Below are 25,981 nucleotides of genomic sequence, written 5' to 3' on the forward strand. Positions count from 1 at the left end.
TTATTACATGGAAGTATGTGCTTGTTGGCTGTTTCCAAGGCAACGTTTAAAGCCCCTATGCTGGAGTGCTACAGAGACAGTAGGCATAATGGAGGGATCGCTCAGACAATTCATTGGGATCCATTGACAAAGAGTTACGTTCACTATTGTTGAAGAAGAAAATGTGAAAAAGTGAAACTTGAACAATATAAAAATAATTTTCATATAAAAAATAACAACACTATGTATAAACATGTTGACTAGAAGACAATGCAATCGGAGTGTACTAGTATTAAATCTCACGAAAGATGAGATTTAAAAGATTACATTTATGACGATAAATCCCTAAGCAGATTTAAAGGCATCACAATTCTAAAAAGCAATCATCTGTTTTACTCAAGGATTATTTGTCTGATAAATGACCACTAGAAATGCTTGCAATAATATTCTCCTTTTTTATTTGTAAAATGAAAAATAAAAATAAAACAAATGTATTTCAAACTAAATCAAAATAGACAGAGAGGGAGAGGAAAGATGAAGCCATTTTGTTTAAAACACCAACGTTATAAATACAGTGTCACTCTGAAGTCCATGTCGACCGACCAAATAAGCTATTTTGAGCCAACATTTCGGTAAAGACTTGTTAAAAGTCTAATTGGTTGTTATTTTGGTTTTGTTTCAACGGATTTAAAACCACTTTTTCAATGTCTCTTTTCTGCCAGCAGTTGCATGGCAAATGTGTTGAATGAAGGAATAGATTGCTTTGCGTGTTTTTTGCTTACTTAAGAACATTGTGTGCGGATTCTTCATTTATAACTTAATGTATTTCCCCACTCAAATCAATACTTGTAATGGCAGACATTGCTTTGCATCAAGAAACCCATCCTAAGCAAACATCAATGAGACACAGAGAATCATGATAGAAAACAATGGGATCGGGAAACCCCAAAAAAAATATATAAAGACACCACAGGGAAGCTAGAATGATGTCAAACAAAGTCCATAAACACCTTCTTCTCACTTTAAAAGGAAGCGATCCCCCTGTCAACATCGCATCGTACGCTCGCTTATGCATCGTGAAAAAAAAAATCACGCACAGCAAATCGTGATTCTGAGCGACTGAGCTTGTCTATGCGTGCGTGTGTGCTTAACACACACACACACACACAGAAATAAAGACCGGTGCCCAGCATTGCATTGTGGGAGGACCGACGGCTTACAGCGGTGGGTGTGCGACACGTTGTGCGGGGTTCTAGGTCGCGTGTCGCATTGGGATGCAGAATGGATGGGGGGGAGAACAGTCCTCTTGAGAGGGATGGTCCTTTTGGTCTTGCTGTAATGTCCGCGGCCCGCCCCGGCTCCATCAAGGCTTCACCGGCTGGACGGACAAAAGGCTACCGAATTTGAAGTGCTGGATCACTGGGAACTTCTCCAAGCACTATAGCCATCATGACGTAGAGACAGAGAGACAGAAAGAGACAGAGAAATGGAGGTCAATTGGAACACAGTGACCACAGGATGGATTGAATAAAGGAAAACAATTCGGTCATTACAGAGAATACATAGATACGGTTTACAGATAGTGATGAGGGATGGATTGTGGTTGTTGCGCCGCTAAACCATCATGGAATCAAGGATAATGAATACGATTTAGACTAAACAAGTGCACAGCGTGTGTGTATGGACTGGGCATGTCACTTTCTTTCGTATCCTCAATCTCTTCACCAGTCGTGTGGCTAGGGGGGGATTCTAGATGCACCCCTCGCTGGTTCCTACCAGGAACAACTGTGCTAATCACGGTTTGTAGGAAAATTTGAAACGGGAAAATGTGCAAATGAAACATGTCCGACTTTGCGTTGACTAGCTGTCTTAAAACATCTGATGAGTGTCGTTTTGGATTTGATTCAAATAAACAAAAGGTTCTTACTAATGGAAGTTGACAGGACCTATTAAGACAGACGAAGCTAGGGCTGTTGGCTCTGATTCTAAAACAATGTTCCATCACGGCTAAATACATGGTTTTGCCCCAACCCAGACTCATTTTCTGAAATAAAGCATTTGTACACAGTAGACTTACTACTTCAGATACAAACTTGTTAGAAAATATTCTTCAAGAATTGTGCACCAATCTGCAAGTTTCCGTGAGAAAATACTCTTCTTGCTTTTCTGCAATGTTGTGATGGTATCTCACCGGCTGGAATTACCCGTAACACTTGTGTTTCTGGTGCATATCTGTAGTATCCCCTCTACGTTGGCTGCATTTCGTTTGAGAACATTTAAAAAAAAAAAAAAAATACTGTGGTTCCCGGATTACTAAACTAGAGACGAGCAGTAACTGGACTAACTGCCTCAGAATACAACATTTTGGGGCCAATATTCTAGTCACCAATTTTGCCTTGGTCCACACACTGGAAAAGCAAACTATTTAGAAAGTCCTGGGGGCCAACGTGCCATTACTACTCCTATGCGTGTTGGATTACACCTGTTGTGTTGTATCAAGGTTCAGGTCTAATGTTCGACTGAATGCCCTCGTAGAGTTCGAGTTTTTCTCCACACATTTGGTTATTTGTTCATGTATTGTGTGGTGGCACATTCTGATGAACAAGTCATTACCAGATCTATTGTGTGATTAGGATCTTCAGTAAAGAGTAAAATGCATAAGTACATGTCTTGGCCATACAGACTAAAGACCCCCCCCCCCACCCGTACAGACACCAAATCATTTCTGATAATTTGGGTATTTATGGGGAAATATGGCCCGATGTTACAAACAGAGTTTTCAAACATAGCAAGCTTTCAGCACCAACAACCACCATGAGACTGATTTCTTTTGTGGAACATAATTTGAGACAAGTCTGCCACATATCACACAATCCTGAGTTCGATCTGCCAGCATCGTCATTTCAACCATCCTCGTTAATTTGACCATCATATATTCAGTGAATGCTTTGTGGAAGAGAGACTCCAATGATAAACCACAACCATTTCCATTTCTCTATAACCAAACTCACACTTTTCCAATTCAGATTAAAAGAAAGTCTATGTCTTTCTGAAAGTCATGAGAGACAAAGTCATGTTCCTACAGAGAAGGAGCAGCGAGGGGAAAGAGCAGCTCGGAGCAAACATCCATTGGCTGGAAGAGAGTGCAAGAGCCCGGTCCCGGTGTGGGGCCAAGAGAGGGAGAGAGGAATGCAAGCCTGCTGATGGCTGCTGCAGGCGGGGGGAGGGAGGGGAGGGATCGAGGGAGGGAGGGGGGAGGGAGGGAGGATGTGGAGGAAAGGGTGGGGGTGGATGTAGACTGCTTGGCCCCACAGCTCTCTGGGAAGACTCACAGGCTGCTGCTCGAAAGAAAAAGAAAAAACACAGGAAGTGGGCATGGGGGCGGGGAGAAGGGGGTGGGGCAAGGCAGCTCTAACACACACACACACACACACACACACACACACACACACACACACACACACACACACACACACACACACACACACACACACACACACACACACACACACACACACACACACACACACACACACACACTCCTCTCTTTACTAGGTTGACTAGGTACTTTCCATACTTCTTAATGAAACCATTCTTACACTATTTATATATATATTCATGCACATTTTAAAGAGTACTATTGTATAGAGTACTATTAAATACTATGTTGCATAAGCTAAGAGCAAATAAAAATAACTCTCACTCCTGACTACCAGAATTGTTACATGTTGCCTGGGAGGGTACATACTAAAGTCTGTATAAATGACTTTCCAACCCATTAGAAACATTGACTATCTTTATATTTAGCATTTACCTTTTTTTGTTAAAAGGATAAGACACAGGCAGAAGACCATCTATAAATTAGCCATTCATATCTCCATTCAATAGACAGAGTAGTTGGTTTTTATGTGGACTTTACAGTTATTTATATCATGATCTAAATGACTACTCTTAATTTTAATGTGTGGGGTCATCTAATGCAATATGTGTACTCTGTTGGACCGTCGGTCCCCAGTAGGGGTCCCCAAAGATTCAAATAGCCTGATTCTACATTTTGCATTATATTCCATTTTTATAGCCTCACGTACCTTATAAAAATGATAACATGTATCGTATATATATTTTTTTACTATAAATGCAATTATGAATGAAAAACTTAATGAAACACTTAACACCCTGTCCAAGTCAAGGTCATTCTTAGTGCTTCCTTGGTAATCTTTAAATGAAATAGAACATACAAACTGGTAATAATTTCGTCATAGGACGTAGTTGTAAACAGTTACGAATAACCACCAAAAATACGACTCCAATTTCCCAAGCAAAACGGGGGACAAAAACAACGCAGCCCTCACAGGGTGAAGTGGCTCATGTGCAGCTCCTGCGCACATCACATGACCGGTAGCATGTCCCAAGCAGTACTTCAGGTCCCAGCTGTGTGACTGTGCACTCAGATCAGCGCACGGTGGTCACTACACTAGAACCTCTAACGTAATCCGGTACAGGTTGTGTGGTAGAGACCACAGATCAGCTCACTGGGGTCCTTACACTAGAACCTCTGAAGGAAAAAGACACAAGGCCTACCTCAGCTTTATACATTCTGATCAGGCCCTGGTTGACCTTGGCCCAGTTGGGGACAGCGCTGATGTTCCACAGCTGATTGGAGTGCTCTGCGAACGGACCCGTCTTCATCTGAGGAGGAGAAACAACCGGGTTACAAAGCATGTAAACAAAACGAACAGTTTTTTTTATTACATTCTTAAAAATTCTTAGAAACATTTCAATGCTTGGGCAGACACGATGAGCATGTTGAGGACGATGTCTAAGCTAAAACTAAAACTTTGAATTCCGTTGCCAGGACTCCAGGAAGAACACAAACACACAGATTAAGCATCATTTCAGCTAGCTTTTAAAATGCGCACAAGCACCCAAAGAGTCAACTACAATACATTCTTAAGATCAAGCTTGACAAGTATAAAACTAGGACTGAATATATAAATAAATAAAGCCAAATATTCCTCCCGTATCTTAATAAATACGACTAATACTTATTTTGTATCCTAGGCGCTTTATACACAAACAACACAGGGGATTACTGCAGCGCATGGTATCAAATTGCACCCAAACACACAACAGACCACGGCTCGCTCTCTGCTGAAGTCATGCTGGGTTCAGACCCACACGTTTATAATTTTATTACAGGTATGATATCAGACTTCCAACAAAGCCGGCACCATGACTCACTAGTTTTTAATGGGAGAGAGACTATTTCTTTCCCACCACGTTTCATCCAAGAGGAATTACGGGCCCAGGACGAGAGGCCGGCCTGAGACCATGGGTGTTTATTAACCCCGCAGCTGCTCCATACTCCACCCCCAGCAGAATACATCCCTCTGTGTGTGTGTGTGTGTGTGTATGTGCGTGTCTCTCTCTGTGTGTGTGTGTGTCTCTCTGTGTGTGTGTGTGTGTGTGTGTGTGTGTGTGTGTGTGTGTGTGTGTGTGTGTGTGTGTGTGTGTGTGTGTGTGTGTGTGTGTGTGTGTGTGTGTGTGTGTGTGTGTGTGTGTGTGTGTGTGTGTGTGTGTGTGTGTGTGTGTGTGTGTGTGTGTGTGTGTGTGTGTGTGGAGGAAGGCTGGGGGAGGGGCCTCTTTGGGGGAGGGGTCAACCCCAAAAATCCCCTTGGGGGAGGGGGAGGGGGGAGGAGACTGATTCACAGAAACATGTGGAGAAGGAAATGACTCATGCGAGTTCGGGAAACACACACACACACACACACACACACACACACACACACACACACACACACACACACACACACACACACACACACACACACACACACACACACACACACACACACACACACACACACACACACACACACAAAAGAACAAACGCACAGACACGCGTGCACAAAAAGCATGTGTGCGCACACACAAACACACACACACAGACACACAACCACACTTTGACTTATAAAGTTGCACAATAAATATTCTGTAAACCTCTCGAAGAATAAGAAGAAACTGCCAAAGCATCTGTTGTGATGAGCATCCCAACACTGTAATTTGCACGAGTAACCTTACTCTACTGCCCTTTGACAAGCATGCCCGGTTCATTGATATAAAGTGACGTTGGCCCCGTTTACACAAAATATCTAGATTCTACAACCGTTTGTATCTTGATTTAAACAGATATCGGTCACAGGCACAGCGAACTCGCCCACTCAGTCTATACAAAAGATCCCCTCTTGATACTTTACACGCACATCCAGAATCCAGCTTTGTAACACATACATGGTTCTCACAAGCTCAATGAATGGGCGGAGACTTGGTGGCCGTGGTGGACTGGTTTACATTGCACTGGATAATGCAAAACGCAAAACAAATTTAATAATACAAATGACATGCTGTAGGGCTCGTAAAACCATAACAAAAGTAGGCACACCGACTCGAGGCCTTTGTTCCGAACATTTCCACAATCTTTAGGTAAACAGCGATGTACCAATCAAAGCGAACGCCTACTCTTCCCTACTCACTAGTGAGGCCAAGAAGAGCCATCTTCAATCACAGGAAGTTGGACAGGAAGTGATGATGTAGCAACCTCTTGGCCTCTCATTGCCTTCCCTCAGAATAATTTATTTTGAAAAAGGATAATAATCGTTATGCTACTTTAATTGAAAGAAATGTTAAATTAATTTAAATTAAATTAAATTCTAAGAATGTTCTGCTTTCTTAGAATTGTGCCTGCCAGTGAAGAAGCTACATCCTTAATACTGAGCGCTGCAACCAATGTTTAAGTGGTTGAATGATGATTTTATTCTCAAGCAGAGGCAACCCGATTTTGAAAGCGGACACTCAATTAATTAGCAAAACAATAATACATTTATTTTCTGTGTTCGACAAAGTGGGCAGTAGGCTGGTCTAACCTCGTTGATGAACTTAATGCACTCCAGGAACATGTAGTCGGGATAATGTTCGTTGACCACCTTGTCTTCTATAAAGTGCCTGGGTTCCAGTGTTGGGTGATCTAGGAGAGGAGAGAAGAGACGGGGTGTAATAGCGTTTGCCCACCACCATGTGTCGCTATTAGACCATAAATATCGACGGTCTCACAATTACAATGCAATACTGATTGCACAACCAATGTTTAATATTAACAATGTTCATATTAAGGTCAGGTCATTAAGGTCGGTTAGTAGGCTGATAAATAGGACTTAGTTTTGAATATATGGCATAGGTGCTATTGCTAGATATGAATTGAAACCTTCAACCTCACATTAGACAACCATATCAACCATTTCATATGAAAAGTGGGGAGGCAGCTCCTACCAGAATTGATTCGGTATTGAGCACAGACGACTTGGATGTCAGATAACTTATTGTCCTTATAATGTTAGATAACTTATTGTACTTATTGTCCCTCCAGGAATTCAAGATTGCAACTATTCACACAACTTTGACCAATTCCAATGAAATCAGAATGTGCTGGCCTATTATTTGACCAATCTACGCACATTCCCCAGACGAAACATCACTTTTATTTACAAATCTTGTTCCTTGTTAATGAACGTCAGGAATGTGCTGCATACATTTCCAGTTACCAGAGTTATAGGGCTTTGTTTGCTTTGTGATTGGACAAGAATTCCAGCAAATTCCAAATAAATAATAAAAAAAGCACATTCAAATCATTGCAAATTGCAGTTGAATTTCTGAGTAAATCTCGAACACTTGTTAAAGTGACCTGCTTGACTCGGTGTGGGGCTCCGAGGACCCAGCCTTGCCCTCCAGACTTCTTGACCGGAATACCACACTGGCTCCTACCTACTAGCTGGGCACTGCCCCATATGAAGGGCAGGAACTGGAAGTCGTCCAGACCCCACACCCCCTGGCTCCCGGCCGGCTCCATACGGTAGGTCTTCTGCAGCTTCCTCATCACCTCCAGGTATCTGGTGCACGGTAAACACACAGGTTAAAAAAACACATGATCAATAAAACACAGGATCATAACCTTTAGTCAAACATTCAATCCCATTCAACCAAATCATCAGCATGATAATGACTAGCGTCTAAAATCGACCTGGTTTATAGCCCACTAAGGTAATGAAAGCAAAATGGTTAGGCGCACATAATGAGTTTTAGGTTTGCATGCATTATTCAGACAAGCGTTGCCATAAGCCCTATTAATTAATGTCTATGGATTATTTGGAAGTGTATTTAATAAACCAAGTGGGCTCGCGGGGGATGTTGCATAATGCGTGGCCCGTGAAACCCTTTAGGACTAACTGTGACGAAGGGCCGTCCGAAATACAAAATATACTTGACTTTGACGTGGAATCACCTGTTGAAGACTCTAAAGACCATGGCCATCTGGTCGTCCACCCGGAGTGCCCCCACCTTGCAGAGGCAGCAAAGGAAGGCGGCGAACGCAGCCTCATGACCTGCAGATATTGAGAAGTCAAGGCCCTTGGTATATGAAGAACATGTCAAAATAATCAGGGTTGACAGAAGTACTGTACAGCTTTGGGGAAATGTCAGAGCAATTCAAGTGGGCTGGATCAATTTGAGCCTGTTTCATTAATTAACTTAGTTACACATCGATCCAATTTAATTATCGTGTCAATATGTTCAGTCTGGGAAACATTTGAATCCATGGGTGTCTACATGTGGTCGTAGAGATAACTATTGACATTCTCTTCATTACCCAACTACACTTTGTTATTGTTGCCTACTAGTGAAGGTCTTTTTCATTTAATGAATAGACTCCATCGCCCCAGGACTGAGAGTGAGTTTGTGTGTGTTCTCTTGCACCATCATCATTTGACGATTGTGATACAGTAGTTTAATCAATGTAGGAAAAGGCCCGGTCCATTGCCTGAACTAGGACCACATCCCTGGAAACGTGTTTATGAATCCCAAGTTGGTTCAAAGGGATTTTAAATGATGTACAACTATAATAAACTCATTCATCACTTTGTGTCAGCTCCTCTCCCATAAAGTAACGCCCTCTGACTTTGAACAAAGGTTACGGCTGCAGTGAGAAGCTGCATGGTGCAGGGTTGGGGAAAAACTTAATATGCGCAAATGGATCTCTGAGAATCCTATTGGAACAAATAGAGGACTACTAAAATATATTCAAGGGCACTTGCAAGTTCGTCATGAAAACAGATCTTAGCACATAACTTGAGGGCCACATAAGCTTTTGTTAAAGTGATGGACAAAAGCACTCCATTGTTTACCTTTATTTGTGACTAAGCATTATCAAGGTGTGCATTCAGTAAATTATCTTCCATCAAATCCATTGCAAATGCAATGTAATTTCACTATCGATTTCCTTCACGCCGAATTTAATGAGGGCAGATTATTAACTCGCTTCGTAGCCTAGAGAGCGACCAATTACCGTGCACTAGCGCGGCCAAGGCAGTGCCCAATTACCAGACTCTCACAATATGGCAACGGTGCAGCAAAACGAAGCTACGTCGCAGTGGACCACACGCATAAAACCCTGAGGCTTTGCATGAATCAGCTTGGCTTTCACATTTTCTGGGCTATAACTTTGGTAGGTGTGTAGTGGCTACAGCCCTCTGATATGTTATGGTTTTCATACGTCTTTTAGATCATGTTTCCTTTAAAAACCTACGCACTCACTAAATATGCATCCACGTTACCCAGTGGTGGACAGTAACGAAGTACAAGTAATTCGTCACCGTACTTAAGTAGCTTTTTAGCGTATCTGTAATTTACTTTTGTATCCTTATATTGTGCGACTTTGTACTTTTACTCAACTACATTTCGTAGGTAAAATCACTTTTTACTCCACTCCATTTGAAAAACCTGTTCATTTCAACGTTCCTTTCCAAGAAATTCATGCGGTGTGTGTGTGTGTGTGTATGTGTATGTGTGTGTGTGTGTGTGTGTGTGTGTGTTCCTGCCTGCCCCCTGTGCGTGTGAATGTGATTGTGCGCACGTTTGTGTCTGTCTGAGCTTTTCCCATGCGCGCAAAGGTGTTTGCGGGTGTGTGTGTGTGTTTGTCTGTCTACGCATTGCCCCTGCGTGTGTGCGTGCGTGACCATAGACAATAAAGAGACAAATCCAAATGACTATGCATGCACTGAAAGAGTACCAATCAGAACACATCGTGATTCGTGCAGTTTGGGCGGGTTTCTCCAAACTTCCCTTCTGTTCTCGTATGTCTGTTTAGCCTTCGGATTTCGCTGTCACGTTTGACGTTTATTGCCAATACACAATAATGGAAGCGCCAGACATTAAAATTTAGCCCCTGTGGCCATAATTAAGCAAACTATTTGAAGTAGTGGAAAGGAAGAACGACTTGTTAATTTTTAAGTGCCTTCTCTGTCTGGTTAAGAAGCATACGTTTTCCTCTTTCAAAAATTCGCATGATATCAGTACCAGATAACACAAATAGAAAACATTGTATTTAGAGTGGTGTTAGTGGGGGTTATTTTAACCTTAAATTAGTGTATAAAGGACATAGCAAGACATTGGAATTACATTAAACCAAATTACCTTTACTTTTGATACTCAAGTACATTTAAAGTGAAGTACTTTTATACTTTTACTCAAGTCGACGTCAAGGGAGTACTTCCACTTTTACTGGAGTAATATTTTACACTAGGTACCTCAACTTTGACTCAAGTACGTGGTCTGAGTACTTGGTCCACCACTGACGTTACCTGTGCCGTAGTCTATCCTGGTGGCATTCCCCACCGCCTCTTTCAGGTACACTGCAATCTCCTGAGCTGCCGGAGCACTGCTCTCTGGCAGCACGGTGGCAACCAGGGCCTCTGCTTCCTACACATACACACACACACACACACGTCTAATACACTGTATGTGGATCTATGTGTTGGAGTTGGAATGTGAAAGTGTAACATTCAAAGTGTAGTGAGTTTTTGCTCTGTAGTGTGTGTGTGTGTGTGTGTGTGTGTGTGTGTGTGTGTGTGTGTGTGTGTGTGTGTGTGTGTGTGTGTGTGTGTGTGTGTGTGTGTGTGTGTGTGTGTGTGTGTGTGTGTGTGTGTGCCCACCTGATCCAGTTTGCTGTACCAGGTCCTGTAAGCCTTGTTCCCGAAGCGTGAAGGCTGATCCACGGGAGGGGTCTCGTCTATCCATCGGTCCAGGGTGCCCAGAAGATCTAACAACTTCTCCACCGTCTTCAATACAACAAGAACAACAGAGTCAAAAAAGAGTTAATTAATTTAATATTTTTTATACACTCAAGGTTTGCATTATAGTCGTTTTTTTCCGAAAATAGTGTTAAAAGAAAGACTGTTAATTACAATCACATGATTCAAATCAAATGACATCAAACACTATAATATAATGTTCATCTAAAGTATCTTTCCTGTAGATCATTATTTTCCCTACAATTGTGTGGCTAAGAAAATCCTATTTAGACAGGAGGCGACCGAAACATAACATTTCCTTATTGCCTAAGCCGTACCTCTGAAACTTTGTATTCACAAGTGAGCTTCTTTCTTTTCACACCTTCATTCAGTGTCAAAATGAATCCCATGTAGTCAGCATACGCCTTCATTGAGACACAAACAAAAAGAGTAATCAAATAGTAAGCAAACATATTACAAAATATAAGTAAAAACACAATTTACAGGTTAGATTTTTCCCACATTCAGTTTACGTCACAACATAATTCATATGTTTCTATACAGCCAGATGTTGATTAATTCAAACAACCTGTTTTTAATGTGTTTTACTGTGATGTGTTTTAACAGTCCTATGAATATGAAGTAAAATCTCCACATATGGACCATAAAGACTATTACTTTTATTAGCCATCCAGAAAAAAAGCTGTTTTGTGCCATGTCAGTCACAAGCAGGTCAATTGATGGACTCTAACAGATACATAGATATAAGAGAAGCGATATCTTTCAACATCTGGCTGAGGATATGGCGAACATTTTTACATCCCATTTTTAGAAAATGCCAGAAAAATATATATTAAAATCAAGATATCCTGGTTTTCAGCAAGAACCCACTTGAGATCGTCTCCACTTCCCCATGTCTGGGACCATGCTGATCTCCTTCTTGGGCACCACGAAGCTGAACGTGGCTGGGGCGTTCGCAGCGTCATCCTCAGTGGAGGAACCTGAACAATGGTATTGGCAACATTGAGTTTAGTTTAGCTTAGGTCAGTTTGTTTGTATAGTATTAGGCAAGCAAATATTTCATGAGGACATGACTGTGCTTAGATTTGTAAAGAATTATATTAATTATGAATATTTAATATACATGCATGGAGAACCTCATTTATTTGGGATTAATATATAGCAAGATATAAGCGTTGACCCAGTAAAAACAGGGGACAGCAATCTACTACTTTATGTGAAAACAATATATCATGAAATATATTATGTAAAACACCAAACATGAGGATAGAAAATAATTTTAAATAAAATCAAATAAAAACATAGATCAGGATAAGCAGTAAAACTCGTAAACTAGTATAACTCTGGTACTAAAAATGAAAACATAACTTAAAACATGAGTTAAATACATGCTAGAACAACTGTAAATCTATAGATAAAACTATAGGTATACTAAATAAAGATTTATCTTGAATGATATTGTACACCAACTAAGGGGCCAATATATCACTAATATTGAACGTTTCATATAATTGTTAGGCCTACAATGGTAATATAATTCAGGCAGACTCGTTTTGATAGCGTCAGCTTCCATAAACTTCAGAACCCTACCAATGAATCCTAATCATGGAGCAGCAACTGTATACCAAGGAGGTCAGGGGATGGTTCACATGTGAACATAATTCAAACAAAAAATTGTGGTGGTTTACGAGAATGCGAGATGGAGCATGATGTGACACTGTCGCGGTGTAGGGGGTAACGTTCTACATTAATAATATAGATTTGTCTTTAGTTTATTCCAGGTACGAGTCGAGTTAATACCCAAAACATCACCACTGCAAATTTATTGGTGCTAGCATTTATATAATCCTATTAAATACACCTACAATGCTAATGCCTAAAGCACCACCTAGTATGCCTTTGTGAGACCTAATTAACTTAGTTGATTAAGCAGAACGGCCAATTCTGGAGTTTTCCTGATCTGCTAACATTTTAAATTGCATCACCCATCTCCTGTGAATGTTAGATAGTTCAGTCACAATATCGGTCCTCTGCTGCAGCTAATAGCGAAGGGTATTTTATTCAGCCTCATACAAAGCACTATATATTAACCCGCATGTCTAGAATAAACAAATAACAATTCAACTGGTACGTTCCCCTACCTGACTGGGGCTCGGTGTCCGCCATGTTTACAATGGGCGTATAACAACGACGTCACCTTTCAACTTTCACCCTCTGTCATTTTACAAAACCTGCACCAAACGCTGCTGAACCCATGGGGGCGCTGTTGTCCAGCCAATAGCAAAAATAGATTATACGCTGATTATAGTGTTACATTACATACACAATACAGATAGACAGAATATTATGAAGGATTTTGTTTACTCTTTTTTTTGTGGACACTGTTATACTACCAATACTGTGCATTAGAAATCACGCCTTGCTAGATCCTAGTAGGGTAATAATAGCTTATAGAGATTAATATAACCGAATTATACATTTCCCACATTTGCTGTGAGCCCTATTTAGTTCCCCCACTGAATGTCCAGGGGTCATATTCTCGGGGTTGTCCTTTTACAGTCTATCCATGGCTGTCAGGCTCAGCGTGGACCCTTCATTTTAGCGTTGTCCTGGTGTACTGCAACACAATTCCGGTTTCTTACTCCCAATGAGCTGTGTACGCCGGTCATTGGTCCACGGAGCAAGATGATTATGACTATGACAGTAATAACAAAAATATGGACTTTGACGAAAAGTTGTTGACGATGCGATATCCGAAAAAGGTTACATAAACGGATTTCCCTATTTTGGAAGTCCCTCCCTCTTGCCTCTCTCACTGAGGATCCCATGTTACCGGAAGTCCCGCCCACTCGCTCGCCAATAACGTCTATTTGGAGCACCACGGTCCATCCATGTCGTGAGCGCCTTGAATGAGGTGACATGGCTGTAGGGTTGTGCGTATCGTAGCTCAGTGGGAAGACCTTTTACCTAGTTGTACATCGACCAGAATTGTTGGACGTTTCTCATCCAGAATGTGGGGTATTTTAACCAGAACGACGGTAAGTAACGTTAACGGCGTTACTTTCCTTTTAGGTACCTTTTAGTTTCGCTTACAGTAGCTATCTTCGAGTTTAGGGTAACGTTAGGTTTCACGCCAGTATCAAAACCTAGCTGATTGTTTTGGTATGGGAATGTTTATTTTATATTCATATCGCTAGTGTGGTGACTGTTACGCTTTTGAACTCCTTGCGAGCAAAGATGGGCGAATTGTGTCCAATTTGGATGTGGTTGGATCAGATAGCTACACAATCTGTCAATACACAAGTGTCTTTTGAGCGTTTTTTACTTTTGATTGTTATCTGTAGTTCATTTTAAATATTAAATGATTAAAACATGCTTGTCTATCATAGTGGGGTTTGCTTCTTGACACCAGGGTGACCTAACGCCTGCTCGGTAAATGTAAATGAGTGAGCGAGTGTAATCTGCTAATTTGCGAGGTTAAAGTTGCTTTCAATTAACATTAAACTCATAATATTCCGACGAATATCCTATTGAGTGAAGTGACTCTTTAAATGAACATATATTTATTACAGGGGAGCTATAAACATATATCCACTGCATGTGCTTGAAAAGTCCAAATTCTATTCGACCTATGTTATCGCTCGCGACAATTCATGGTTGCAGCCTATTTATCACACTTCGTGCGTTTATTTACATTGCGAAATCGTGCGTGTTGTTATAAACTATGGTCACGTCAATCTACACAATATCAGATCGTCCTCGAATAATATACCGACTCAGTAATGTTTATTAGTAGTGATGATTTAAACACTAACGTTAGATATACAATAGCAGTAAAAATATTGGTATTATGAACTATTTGTAAACTGTAGTTTGTGACAGTGGTTCGTTTTTAAAAATGTGGACAAAAACACTTGCAGATTAGTTTAAGTGTGTACTATTGCTCACGTATACACACTTTATTTAAGGAATAAAGGAAGAACCAAATTATAAAGGAAGAACCAATGTGTAGAAATGAACTAAAACTTGACTGAGTCTCCATAGAGGGGCGCCGTTGAACTAATAAGCAATAATAACTGCATAATTCAAACCTAGTCGATAGTCAAACTGAATACTAATATATTACCTAAAATAAATTACATGAACTTGAATATTATTAATATAAATATTCTTCTGTTCACTTTTTGGTTCAGGCTAAAAAGAGCAGTAATTCATCTTTCATTTTTACATATTAACATATATACAGAGACATGCACGCATGTTTTGTTTTTCGGTCTTCAAATATGTGCCCCATCAACCATAAAAGATGAGTTTGGTGTAGACAATAATTGAATGGTGATAGTGGACTTGTTTTGGCTACACTAAAACAAAAAAGTGATTTGACAAATATTGATGTTTAACATTGGTTGTTTGTTCACCTTTTCACTTGTTGGCTTCATGTAAACGAGAGCCCCCGCCAGGCCAACAACAGGCCCAAAAAAAAAAATGAAAAAAAAAAAAATGAAAAAAAAAAAAAAATGTTTTTTTTTTTTTTTTTTTAAATTAAAAAAACTGTCACACAAAATTTGTACTGGCTGACAAATTTGTACCGGGCGCGTCATCAATACGTAATCCATTCCAAACCTGCCCGGCAACAGATGATCAGATGATTAGAACCTTTCGAATGACGTGAAAGGTTCACGAACATTCGCGAACCTTCTATCTAGCGATCCGTTATCTGTATTGTGCTATTTCGTCCTTGACCTGCTTTAAACACTCAGTTTACTTGCTAAATTTGATTAAACAATGAAATACAATACAAATATAAAGTAAAAACAAGTGTTATCTAGCGATCCGTTTTCTGTATTATGTTATTTCGTCTTTGGCAACATGAGCGCAAATGTTTTTTGAAACCCGCTTTAAACACTCAGTTTACTAGCTAAATTTGATTAAAAAATTACATACAATACAAATATAAAGTAAAAACAAGTGTTATCTAGCGATCCGTTAACTGTACTATGTTATTTCGTCTTTGGCAACATGAGCGCAAATGTTTTTTGAAACCTGCCCGGCAACGGACGACGCGATCATCTGTTGCAGGCAGGTTTGGAATGGATTACATATGGATGACGCGCCCGGTACAAATTTGGCAGCCGGTACAAATTTAGTGTGACAGCACCACCAAAAATTGTATTGTAAATAAAATTAGTTTATTGTTAATAACGTGTTTATTGAATCATTATCAACTTGTGATGGCTAAGCAAGTGTTTTACATGGAAATAACCAACAAATACTCTAGCATCCCGTGAAAAATGTATAAAAAAATCACACTATCAGCTCTTACCACCGGGCCTAAAAAAAATTCTAGGGGAAACACTGTATATATATATATATATATATATATATATATATACAAAGTCTACACATACTACTTTATCAAACAGCCTTTGGCAGACATACGTTGACTGCCTCTCCCACTGTACGCATTTCATCCAGGCTCATTGAGCATCGCAATCCCACTGTTCAAAACTCATTCCCTTGTCCCTGCCTAGTTTAAAATGGGGATGGAGAAAACCAGTGGGTTGGTGAGGCCGGTCTCTGCGACCAAGCTTGCTGGCCGCTTCCTCGCCCATCAAGAAGGGCTGCCAAGCCTTCCGGTGCCAGCCCTGCAGCAGACGTGCGACCGCTACCTGGCGGTGCTGGAGCCCATCGTGGAGACAGAGAAGCTGAAGCGCACCAGGGAGCTGGTGACAGACTTCCAGAAAGCGGGTGGCGTGGGGGAGAGGCTCCAGAAGAGCCTTGAGAAGAGAGCACAGGGCACTGAGAACTGGGTGAGTACTTAAAGGGACAGTCCTTCCTTCCGTGGAGTGAATTGCATTGGATGTATAAGCGGTGGCCCAAAGCCTCGACTGCAAACCTTAGTAGGTTTTACTTCTCTGAAGGGCAGGAGCCTTCGTATGTGGCCGAGAGATGCAGCCTTTGTTCTGACCCAAACGGTGTGCAGGAGAAATGTTTGAAGAAATTGTCGAATAGAATTCAAACCGCAGCACCTGCATCTCACAACTTTATTTGAAATTGTCTAATAAATCCCAAAAAATAATGAACCTTTTATCTACTTTTTTTAATTATAAAATGGACAATGCAGCTAGGAAAACCATCAATTGCTCAGAATAAATGTATCAGTTGAATCATAAGAATATAAAGCATTTGTTAGCTAGCTAATACGTTTAAAGTTAGAATAGCTCAATTTATACTATTGTGGTTTATTAAGAAAAAAAGAACAATAAAATGTTATGGCAAGTTTTTGAGAGGATGAAACATGTCTGCACTGTGTGAAATGCGTCCATTTGTAAAATATAGAAACGTTACATGGTAATCGTTAAACGCTATCATCTCCATGGACGTTATCTATGTATGTACACAGTAGGCTGCAGCCTTTCTAGCCCGTCTCTTTTGTACTGGACAAAGGCACCTTCATAGGACGGTGCAACCAAGGAGACAGACGAGGAAGGCTGCTGCAGCTGAGGCCTTTGGGACACAGTTTGGCATAACCAAGGGCTGCGTTACAAATACCACAGGAACATTAGACTCAAGGAGATGAATTAAAGCTAAACAGACAGCCAACACAGGGCAATGGGCCAGTGTGTAAACAATACAGTCCACCGTGAAATACACAATGACTTTCAAGTATATGAATTCACTCCAGCATTGATATGCAGGAGCCACGTTGCTATCATGTTGCTTTTTCCACTGAGTAGACAAACAGGTTATGCAAACAAAAACTTTGTACACAGAACTGTTTACATAAATTGTGTTTCAACTTAATTTGTCTATTGGTTAGACAAATAACGATTCCAGGGGGCTTTCATGATACTGATCTCACAATGTCCTCTAGACTTTGATGATGAATATGGAGCAGATAAATAATAGATTTTATAAAAAAAAAAAAGTGTAAGCGTAAGAGTTAACCTGCCTCTCTTGAATTATCTTCTACTTTGGAAACTGACCTTGCGCCTTGGCTCCATTTCAGTGTTTGAAGAACTCGACTCCATTTGTGCTCTTGTCATTGGTCCAGCTGTCTGACTGGTGGGTGCTGTGTGCCTACCTGGACTACAGACTGCCTGTAGTGATCCACTCCAACCCTGGACTGCTCCTACCCCGGTTCGACTTCCGCGACAAGCAGGGACAATTGAGGTAAGGACGCAGAAGGGGCAATGCTTGCGTGTTACTTTAATATGCATTTTATCCTACAGAAAACATAACAACCATTACCAGCGATGTTGATAAAATTATATCCCCAAGAATATAATTTGAATCAATAATTAAAATGCATCTTATAATTTAATATTACATTTTCAATATAGCATATTATTGAATATTAAAGTGCTCTCTTCCCAGGCATGCGGCCAAATTGATTGCTGGGGTTTTGGACTTTAAGGCACAGGTTGACAAGTGAGTATCATTGTTTTCTTGGCAAACTTAATTTACTGTTCAGGCAAGAACAATTGTTTTCATAGTGAATGAATCTATTTATTGATTGGTAAAAACAATGGCAGTGATGCATATCACTGATTGCAAAGCCCAGAGTGATGTCCTATATTTGTGAAGACTAGGCAAAAATGCTTTACTGACTTCATTTTATGAGGACAGTCAAGATTCTGAGGACATTCTGAGGACAATCTGCTGAAGCAGAAAAATAAAAACACAATTGCATGTTTTCTGTCAAAGACTATTCATTTTCAGTTTGTTATTTTTGCCTGATCTAAATGACGGATCCCAATGACCCGGACTTTTAATGGAACATTACTCTAATCACATCATGCAGCCGTCCCTAACGTCAGGTGATCTCGCCCCACAGCGAGACGCTGCCCGTGGAGCACATGGGCCGGAGGCCTCTGTGTATGAACCAGTACTACCAGCTCCTGTCCTCCTGCCGCGTGCCCGGCATACACAGAGACTCAGTGGTCAACCACGCCAAGGGGCCCACGGCCTCCAGGCACATGGTGGTGGCCCACCACAACCAGGTGGGGAGGATGACCTGAGGAGCAGGTCTTGTACAACCGATTGAATGACAGGGCATTAACTAAACTGTGAAGGGCAATCGCCCTGAATTTCATTCAATTCGTGGATACTTGAATGCCACTCATGCACATTGTTTTAATCATTTAACAAATTGACAATACCAAGCATTAACTCTAATTGACTAACTACTACCTAAGTTACTTGATTGGTTGATGTTCTTGAAAATGTTATTTCGTTAAAGTTTCTTAGTTGATATCTGACCGTCGTTAAACAGTCTCTTCATCTCCCTCCATCCCTGTTCTGTGAATCAGTTCTTCACTCTGGATGTGTACAACGGTGACGGCTCGCCACTCAACGAGGACCAGCTGCTCGTCCAGCTGCGGAAGATCTGCGAGGCCTCACCGCAGAGCAGCGAGGAGCCCGTGGGAATCCTCACCTCTCAGGACCGCAACGTCTGGGGCAAGGCTTACCTGGAACTCATCAAGGGTAAGCTGAGCGCCGGTCCGGCACGGCAGTGCGCAACGACGTACCAGCGACCGGAGCCCACTGATGTTTATTCCGGGGTAGTTTCCATATGGAAAGTCAGCGTAGGAGGCAGCGTTGATCCACTGTGTTCAGAGCTGTCTACCTGTCAGGGAGAGTTCTTTATTGACGTGCAATCAGGCTGGAGCGATCCCGGGCCGTAGCGTCAGCAGTACTGCTGGGAAAACAGACTTGTGGGGAACCAAACGTGAACGGGAACGGGAATACTTTATCGGACTGTCCAGACAGCGCTTCTGAAGCTTAACAGTCTTTTAACCCCAGACTGTTCAACAGAGGTTTATAATCTGTTCAATGTCAGGTGTTTTGTTTGTTCAAAGCCTCTTTGAGCACCGTCTAAATAGGTTGGACATTTGTTTTTGTTGACTAATTACGTTATGAACCGGAAAAGTTAGAAATAATTCCCAGCTTTTAATCATTAATCAGATTTGTCTTACTGTGCAATATCATCAGAAGACGATATGATACGTTTTTCTTTTCACGTCCAGATCCGACAAACAAGGAATCGGTGGAAGCCATCCAGAGGAGCATTTTCACACTGAGTCTGGACTCCATGTCCCACCATGCATTGGGTGAGACGGACCACAGTGGCGCGGCGCAACAGATGCTCCACGGGGGAGGCAGCCATCTGAACAGTGGCAATCGGTGGTTCGACAAAACACTGCAGGTGAGAAAGCATGCACACACACACACACACACACACACACACACACACACACACACACACACACACACACACACACACACACACACACACACACACACACACACACACACACACACACACACACACACAATGAACACCTGCTACCAGCCAATTGCAGATAGATTTGACCATATGGCAGGTAGAAATTCGTCATATTAAAAACAATTGCTTGGCGCTGGTAAAATGTTTTCACTAATGCGGGTAAAAAGAGTAATTCTTGGATTTCGGACCCACATGCAAACCTCATGACCATCCCATTTCATAGAGCAATACAATTTTGGCTTATACTCACCAATTGCCATTTTGCTCTATTCTCCTCATGTAAGCTAGCACTTTGTTCTCTCACATTGTTAAGTTTTAATCCTTGCTTCAGTTGGATAAACATAAAATCTCGACTAAGATAGACATGCTTAACAGTTAAGTAATGCTAAACTGTTTACGGTAGTTTTTCTAAACAGTTTAGTTTTAATAAACAATTGAGTTTATGCTAACCTGGAAATCCCACCTGAACAGGGTCTACTTGTTGTGTTCTCACATCGGCACAGTCGTTCTGACCTCATGCATTGTACCATAACTCCCTGGTTAATGGTTTTGTTCTGCCAGTTTATCCTTGGAGAGGACGGCATGTTTGGCCTCAACTATGAGCACGCCCCTGCAGAAGGCCCGCCCATAGTGGCCCTGATCGACCATGTTGAAGAATGCATGTGAGTCAAGTCCTTAATCCATACTATAATACAGGAACATGTTATAAAATAAAAGTTACATTTAAGGGAAACCCTACTCTTGGTTTAAAGAGTACTACTAGGAGGTGGGAGGTGTTATCCACATGGTTACCGCTAAGACCAACTTTGTGATCCTTATTTTTGAGCTTCTTTAGAAAAACGTCACACACAGTGGCATTACACTATATCTACTAGAAGCCCTCTTGAATCAGCCAATAACTGCCTAGATGGAGCGCCACACATTTGAGTTTGGAACAGCGTAGGACATTCACAAACTGGTTGGTAGAACAGGAGTTTGTTTCCTGTTTTGTGAGGGGATTTTGATGCAGTGGCTAATCTACAGTGTTGATTTAAAACCTTTACATACAGTTTACAAGCAACCTTTACATTATCTTACATCTTCGTCATTTTCCGGCCAGGTTGTGTGTTCCCACGGGGAAAAGCTTAGGAGTTCATGTTCACTCTTAGCCAAAAATGTTAAGCAATACTCAGACGTTAGATTATTCATCTATTTGACTTGGAAGACTACGTTTCGGTAGATCGGATATAATTGGAGAAACTCATGACCTTCTCTCGGCCTATAAAAGACCACCAGTGAGTTGTCTATATGAACGCGTTGCTTCACAGGAAGAAGGCGGACATGGCCCACTCTCCCACATCTCCCCTGCCTGCGCCCCGCAAGCTACACTTCAACATCACGCCGGACATCCGGAGACACATCGAGGAGGCCAAGCTCCACCTCAACACGTGAGATGGGCCCTCCTCTCTGTCCAACTGTCATCGACATACTCTCTGATAGAAAATTAGATTTGGGTGTTGGTACATACAATGTATGATGTAAAACGTGCTGTAGGTACGATTTGAGGATGGTAAGGAGAGAGAGAGTGGAAAGGAGCAGAACAGGGATATATGTATGTGCACAAAGATGATTGACGGGTAAGGAAGAGATGCCCTGATTGGTCATCAGTTAGCGAGGGGCCCCTACAAAGTCCATCAGAACAGATATTTCACTCACCACTGACTATAGGTTATAGTATTTCTAACAGATTACACTCCAATTTCAGCTGTTCATCTTACTTACTACATCTCTCTTTTCTTTTTTTACAGTCCTAGGTTAAAATCAATGTTTAAAATAGAATTTTAGAATTGCATTTGGTTATGCAGCAAAAGGCCCCGTGGCAAAGGAGGCTCCTGAATAATGTTTATTAATTTCCTCCCAGGATGGTCCAACAGCTAGATCTCAAAATGCTGGTGTTCAAACACTTTGGGAAGAACATCCCCAAGTCCTTCAAGATGAGCCCAGACGCCTTCATTCAGATTGGGCTCCAGCTGGCGTACTACCGGTGAGGCCGTGTGCACATGGAAGTGTGCCTTTTTTTTTTTATCGGATCCACTTTGCACAAACTTTATGAAGCTACCAAGTTGCCAAAAAGGCTTTTCAATTATTTTATCGACTCAAGTGATGAACTGTCATTTGTCTTGAAAGAATGACTTTGACTTGACATTCCAAATCCTTGGTTTGTGATGAGGCAGCGTGCATGAAGCCCAATTCACATAAGATGCTGTTTAAGTATTTAATATGTTTTAATTTTTTCAACTCAAGATGCATTCATAAACAAAACATAGTCATGATCAATTAATAAGGAAAAAGGCTCTAAAGTAGTGTTGAACCCTCTCAAACTACTACATATATGATATTTGATTATTTATTTCTTTTTAGCCAGGTTTACAGCAGTGTGGTGGGGAGGGAGGGTGGGATGCAAACTCTTTTCTTCAGTCACACTTGCACAAGAATGCCAGCGATGTTGAATAATATCCAGAATATTTTTGGGTATTAAACCCTTCTTCTTTCTATGAAGATAATAACCCTTATTACGGATTTTAAAACAGAAAAATAAAAGGGTTGAAGTTGTATTCAAAATGTTAATCTCCTATGGGCCTTTGTGATCCTACTTCAATGGCGTTGATGCACATGGCTGAATGGTGGGGTTTGAATGAGCGCCTCACCTACTCTATCTCTGTTTCCCTGTCTCTGATGTCTCTCTTGGAAGGCTCCACCAGAAGCCTTGCTCCACGTATGAAAGTGCCTCTTTGCGTATGTTCAGACTGGGTCGCACAGACACCATACGCTCTGCTTCAACGGACTCCTCGAACTTCGCCAAGGCTTTTGATGACCCCGGGAAAAAGGTGTGGTCGTTTAAGGCTCATACGTACTGTCTTAATTTAGAAATATATTGTTTTTAAGAAATCTAAAAAAAACACGCCTTATTTGGATTGATGCCTATAGATGATTTAACTGTACACATTATTGTTATTGTAACGCAACAGTAAGAGATGTTACTGTCTTATCTTACTATATAATTGGACCTTCCTAGAGGTTTTTCTCACACTAGTAAGCCTATCCCAGTTTATCCTTGTTTGTAATTCAGATATCTAAGTTGGAACGGCGGTTTTCATTCATACTATCAAATACACGTTTACCTCCCACAGATTTATGAATGACACTCTGTCTCCTCTCTGTTGTAAAGAACGCAGAAAAGGTGGCTTTGTTGGAGCGAGCGATCAAGGCCCACCGGGCGTACACTGAAATGGTAAGAACTGCTGAGTTTCAAAAGATTCCCCCCAGGATAATAGATAAGTAATTCATCCCTCCCAGCTTCCTGGCTTCCATGAAGTGCAGAAAATATCAGGTCTTTTTATATCTGTAGTGGCTTCAAGGATTTACACTTCTGTACCACACGCCCGTCGGTCGCATTGGCTGGCCAAGGCTGAGACCGTTCTGTTATGCTATTTCCTACTTGTATAGATGACCAAGGTGGAAGGGTAGTTGCCTCACATCAACACACAGCTTCACTCGCACCCTACTCAAGCACCCCTTCTGTCACTGCAGGCGATCCAGGGCCAGGCTATAGACCGCCATCTCCTCGGCCTCAAGCTGCAGGCCATCGAGGAGCAGGTATCGCTGCCGGAGATCTTCACCGACCCCAGCTATGCTGCGGCCATGCACTTTAAAATGTCTACCAGCCAGGTAGGGAGCAATACATGCCATGTATTAGTGGAATATAAACACACCGTGCTCTCCAGTCAAAACAAGTTTTGTCCACTTTGTTTTTATAATTGTAAAAGCTTTTCATGACCACGGATGTACCATCTCATCTCAAAGGTCCCGGCGAAGTCGGACTGCGTGATGTGCTTCGGGCCGGTGGTAGAGGATGGTTACGGCGTGTGCTACAACCCCAAGGACAAGCACATCAACCTGGTCGTGTCATCCTTCAGCACGTGCCAGGAGACGGACACAGGGCGCATGGTGCAGGGGGTGGAGGCCGCCCTGCTGGACATGAGGACCCTGCTGGAGGCCACACCCAAGGCCAAGCTATGAAACCCTTACTGTTGACCACTCGGGTCCATGATTATTTATAGTTCAAATGAGGAGAGAGAGGGTCGCCCTGGTGGTCCCTTGGCTTGGGGGACATTTGGTCTGTTTATCGGTTAAACATGCACTTTAGGTCAGCTGGGATGTGTATGATTTGAAGTTCACATTTCTGCTCGGTTGTGTTTTCTTTCTCTTCTTTTTTGTTTGGTGTTGTCTTATCCAGTCAAGGGATACACTCAAAGTGTCACAACCCACGGGTGCCTTCCCTGGTCGCATTTCACTATTTCTCCCTCTTATGTATTAAGTATAAGAGTATTTTTTTTTAAGGTTTAGAGCGCCGTCTAGCGTAACACCCTTTGCAGTACGTTTTAATTAGTGTATGATCCCATGAAAATATAGTGATTCGGGTGTTTGCAATCTGCAACCTTACCACTATCTTCCACTAGATCTTACACATTACACCGTTTTAATTAAATTATTATCAAAGAAAAATGTATTTAATAGTTCAATAAGCCAACCACCGTGATCAGCGGCTTCATTGTGCATGTATGTGCTTTGGACACACTGTGCTGTTAGGAAACTTTGGATCCAACATTTGTAATGTTTACCAGATTTTTTACCACTTCATAATAATTTTACTGTACGATTCGTGACAAGTGTCAAACACCGATGGCATTACAGTCTACGTTCGCAGTTGCCTTTGGATTCTGAAGAGAGAATATGAAATTTGTGTAAAGATGTATCTTGGATTAAGACTTGACACACATACGACATAAGGCAAATTACACACTTGATGCAAGGAAAGTGTAAAATTAAATTGTCAAATAAATACATTATGTGTAATTGCTTACCTACCCGTTTTAGAACTCTCTAAATATTCCATCACATACATACCACATAATGCTCGACTCCATGGCTCTTAATCATCAGCTCTTAAATTACTTGTATCCTCTGTATTTAAGACGATTCATGAATGGATCAGGATCTTCCCTCTTTGATTTTTAAGTCTATGATTTGTAATACAATTGAACCATTAGCAATGACAAATGTGAATGTTCACTTATGAGGAGCAATCACTGAAAATCGTATTTGATTAAGATCCAACAGCTTACAGAAGAAATAATAATAAAATATTTAAACGGATAAAAAAATGTGGAAATGAAAGCTTTTCAAAGCTTTGAGATGATTGCAATTGCAATCTCTCTTGTTCTACTTGGACTGCTGTTCGTACAACGATTTATCAATGATTTACTTAAAAAATCGTTTTGCTGCCACAGTTCCAGCAATCCATAATGGGTAATTGCGGACACATCATTGTGACTGTTGTAGTCTGTGTGTTGTAATGAAGCAAAGCCTGGAATCTAAAATCCCCTGAGGCAGTGGGTGTGTGGGGGTGGGTGGGTGGGGGGGGGGGGGCACTGCCTTCCCTCCTCCCAGAGTCCATCGCTCCCTCATGTGAGCAGCTGGGGTATAAACTAAACAACAGCCTGCATCTCTCCCCGGCTCTCTCTGTTGAAGAACC

The 25,981-nt window shown here is 41.4% G+C and overlaps 2 protein-coding genes across 3 annotated transcripts; one reads left to right on the plus strand and one right to left on the minus strand.

Moving 5' to 3' along the window:
* Positions 1-393: 393 nt before the first annotated feature.
* Positions 394-13,881, minus strand: ptpa (protein phosphatase 2 phosphatase activator). The gene is made up of 10 exons (XM_056588117.1): positions 13,259-13,881; positions 11,988-12,097; positions 11,435-11,521; positions 11,019-11,144; positions 10,668-10,785; positions 8,315-8,414; positions 7,798-7,922; positions 6,903-7,003; positions 4,561-4,668; positions 394-1,417 (listed from the first exon to the last, which is right to left on the minus strand). The coding sequence occupies exons 1-10, from the start codon at positions 13,281-13,283 to the stop codon at positions 1,343-1,345; spliced, it is 975 nt and encodes a 324-aa protein (XP_056444092.1). The 5' UTR covers positions 13,284-13,881; the 3' UTR covers positions 394-1,342.
* A 60-nt stretch (positions 13,882-13,941) lies between these two features.
* On the plus strand, positions 13,942-25,608 carry crata (carnitine O-acetyltransferase a). 2 transcript variants are annotated; one of them, XM_056588116.1, is made up of 14 exons: positions 13,942-14,155; positions 16,649-16,927; positions 18,172-18,290; positions 18,495-18,548; positions 18,955-19,120; positions 19,430-19,604; positions 20,147-20,325; positions 20,968-21,068; positions 21,714-21,833; positions 22,307-22,429; positions 23,138-23,273; positions 23,615-23,677; positions 23,977-24,114; positions 24,250-25,605. In XM_056588116.1, exons 1-14 carry the CDS (start codon positions 14,129-14,131, stop codon positions 24,463-24,465), a joined length of 1,896 nt encoding a protein of 631 aa, XP_056444091.1. In that variant the 5' UTR covers positions 13,942-14,128; the 3' UTR covers positions 24,466-25,605. The 2 variants fall into 2 exon arrangements, with proteins under 2 accessions (XP_056444091.1, XP_056444090.1); XM_056588115.1 differs by having other exon boundaries at positions 14,001-14,155; positions 18,127-18,290; positions 24,250-25,608.
* Positions 25,609-25,981: the final 373 nt, after the last annotated feature.

Source organism: Gadus chalcogrammus, chromosome 4, assembly GCF_026213295.1.
Source record: "Gadus chalcogrammus isolate NIFS_2021 chromosome 4, NIFS_Gcha_1.0, whole genome shotgun sequence".
Taxonomy (NCBI): domain Eukaryota; kingdom Metazoa; phylum Chordata; class Actinopteri; order Gadiformes; family Gadidae; genus Gadus; species Gadus chalcogrammus.

Bases quoted from the DNA above. Each gene is read 5' to 3' on its own strand.
- ptpa (XM_056588117.1), bottom strand. From the start codon at position 13,283: ATGGCGGACACCGAGCCCCAGTCAG. The intron at 11,145-11,434 runs GTACGGCTTAGG...GTTGTATTGAAG, and splicing joins GTGAATACAAAGTTTCAGAG to ACGGTGGAGAAGTTGTTAGA. The intron at 1,418-4,560 runs GTAGGCCTTGTG...TGATGGCTATAG, and splicing joins TCAGAATGTATAAAGCTGAG to TGCTTGGAGAAGTTCCCAGT.
- crata (XM_056588115.1), top strand. From the start codon at position 14,129: ATGTGGGGTATTTTAACCAGAACGACG. The intron at 14,156-16,648 runs GTAAGTAACGTT...GTCCCTGCCTAG, and splicing joins GTATTTTAACCAGAACGACG to TTTAAAATGGGGATGGAGAA. The intron at 18,291-18,494 runs GTAAGGACGCAG...CTCTCTTCCCAG, and splicing joins GACAAGCAGGGACAATTGAG to GCATGCGGCCAAATTGATTG.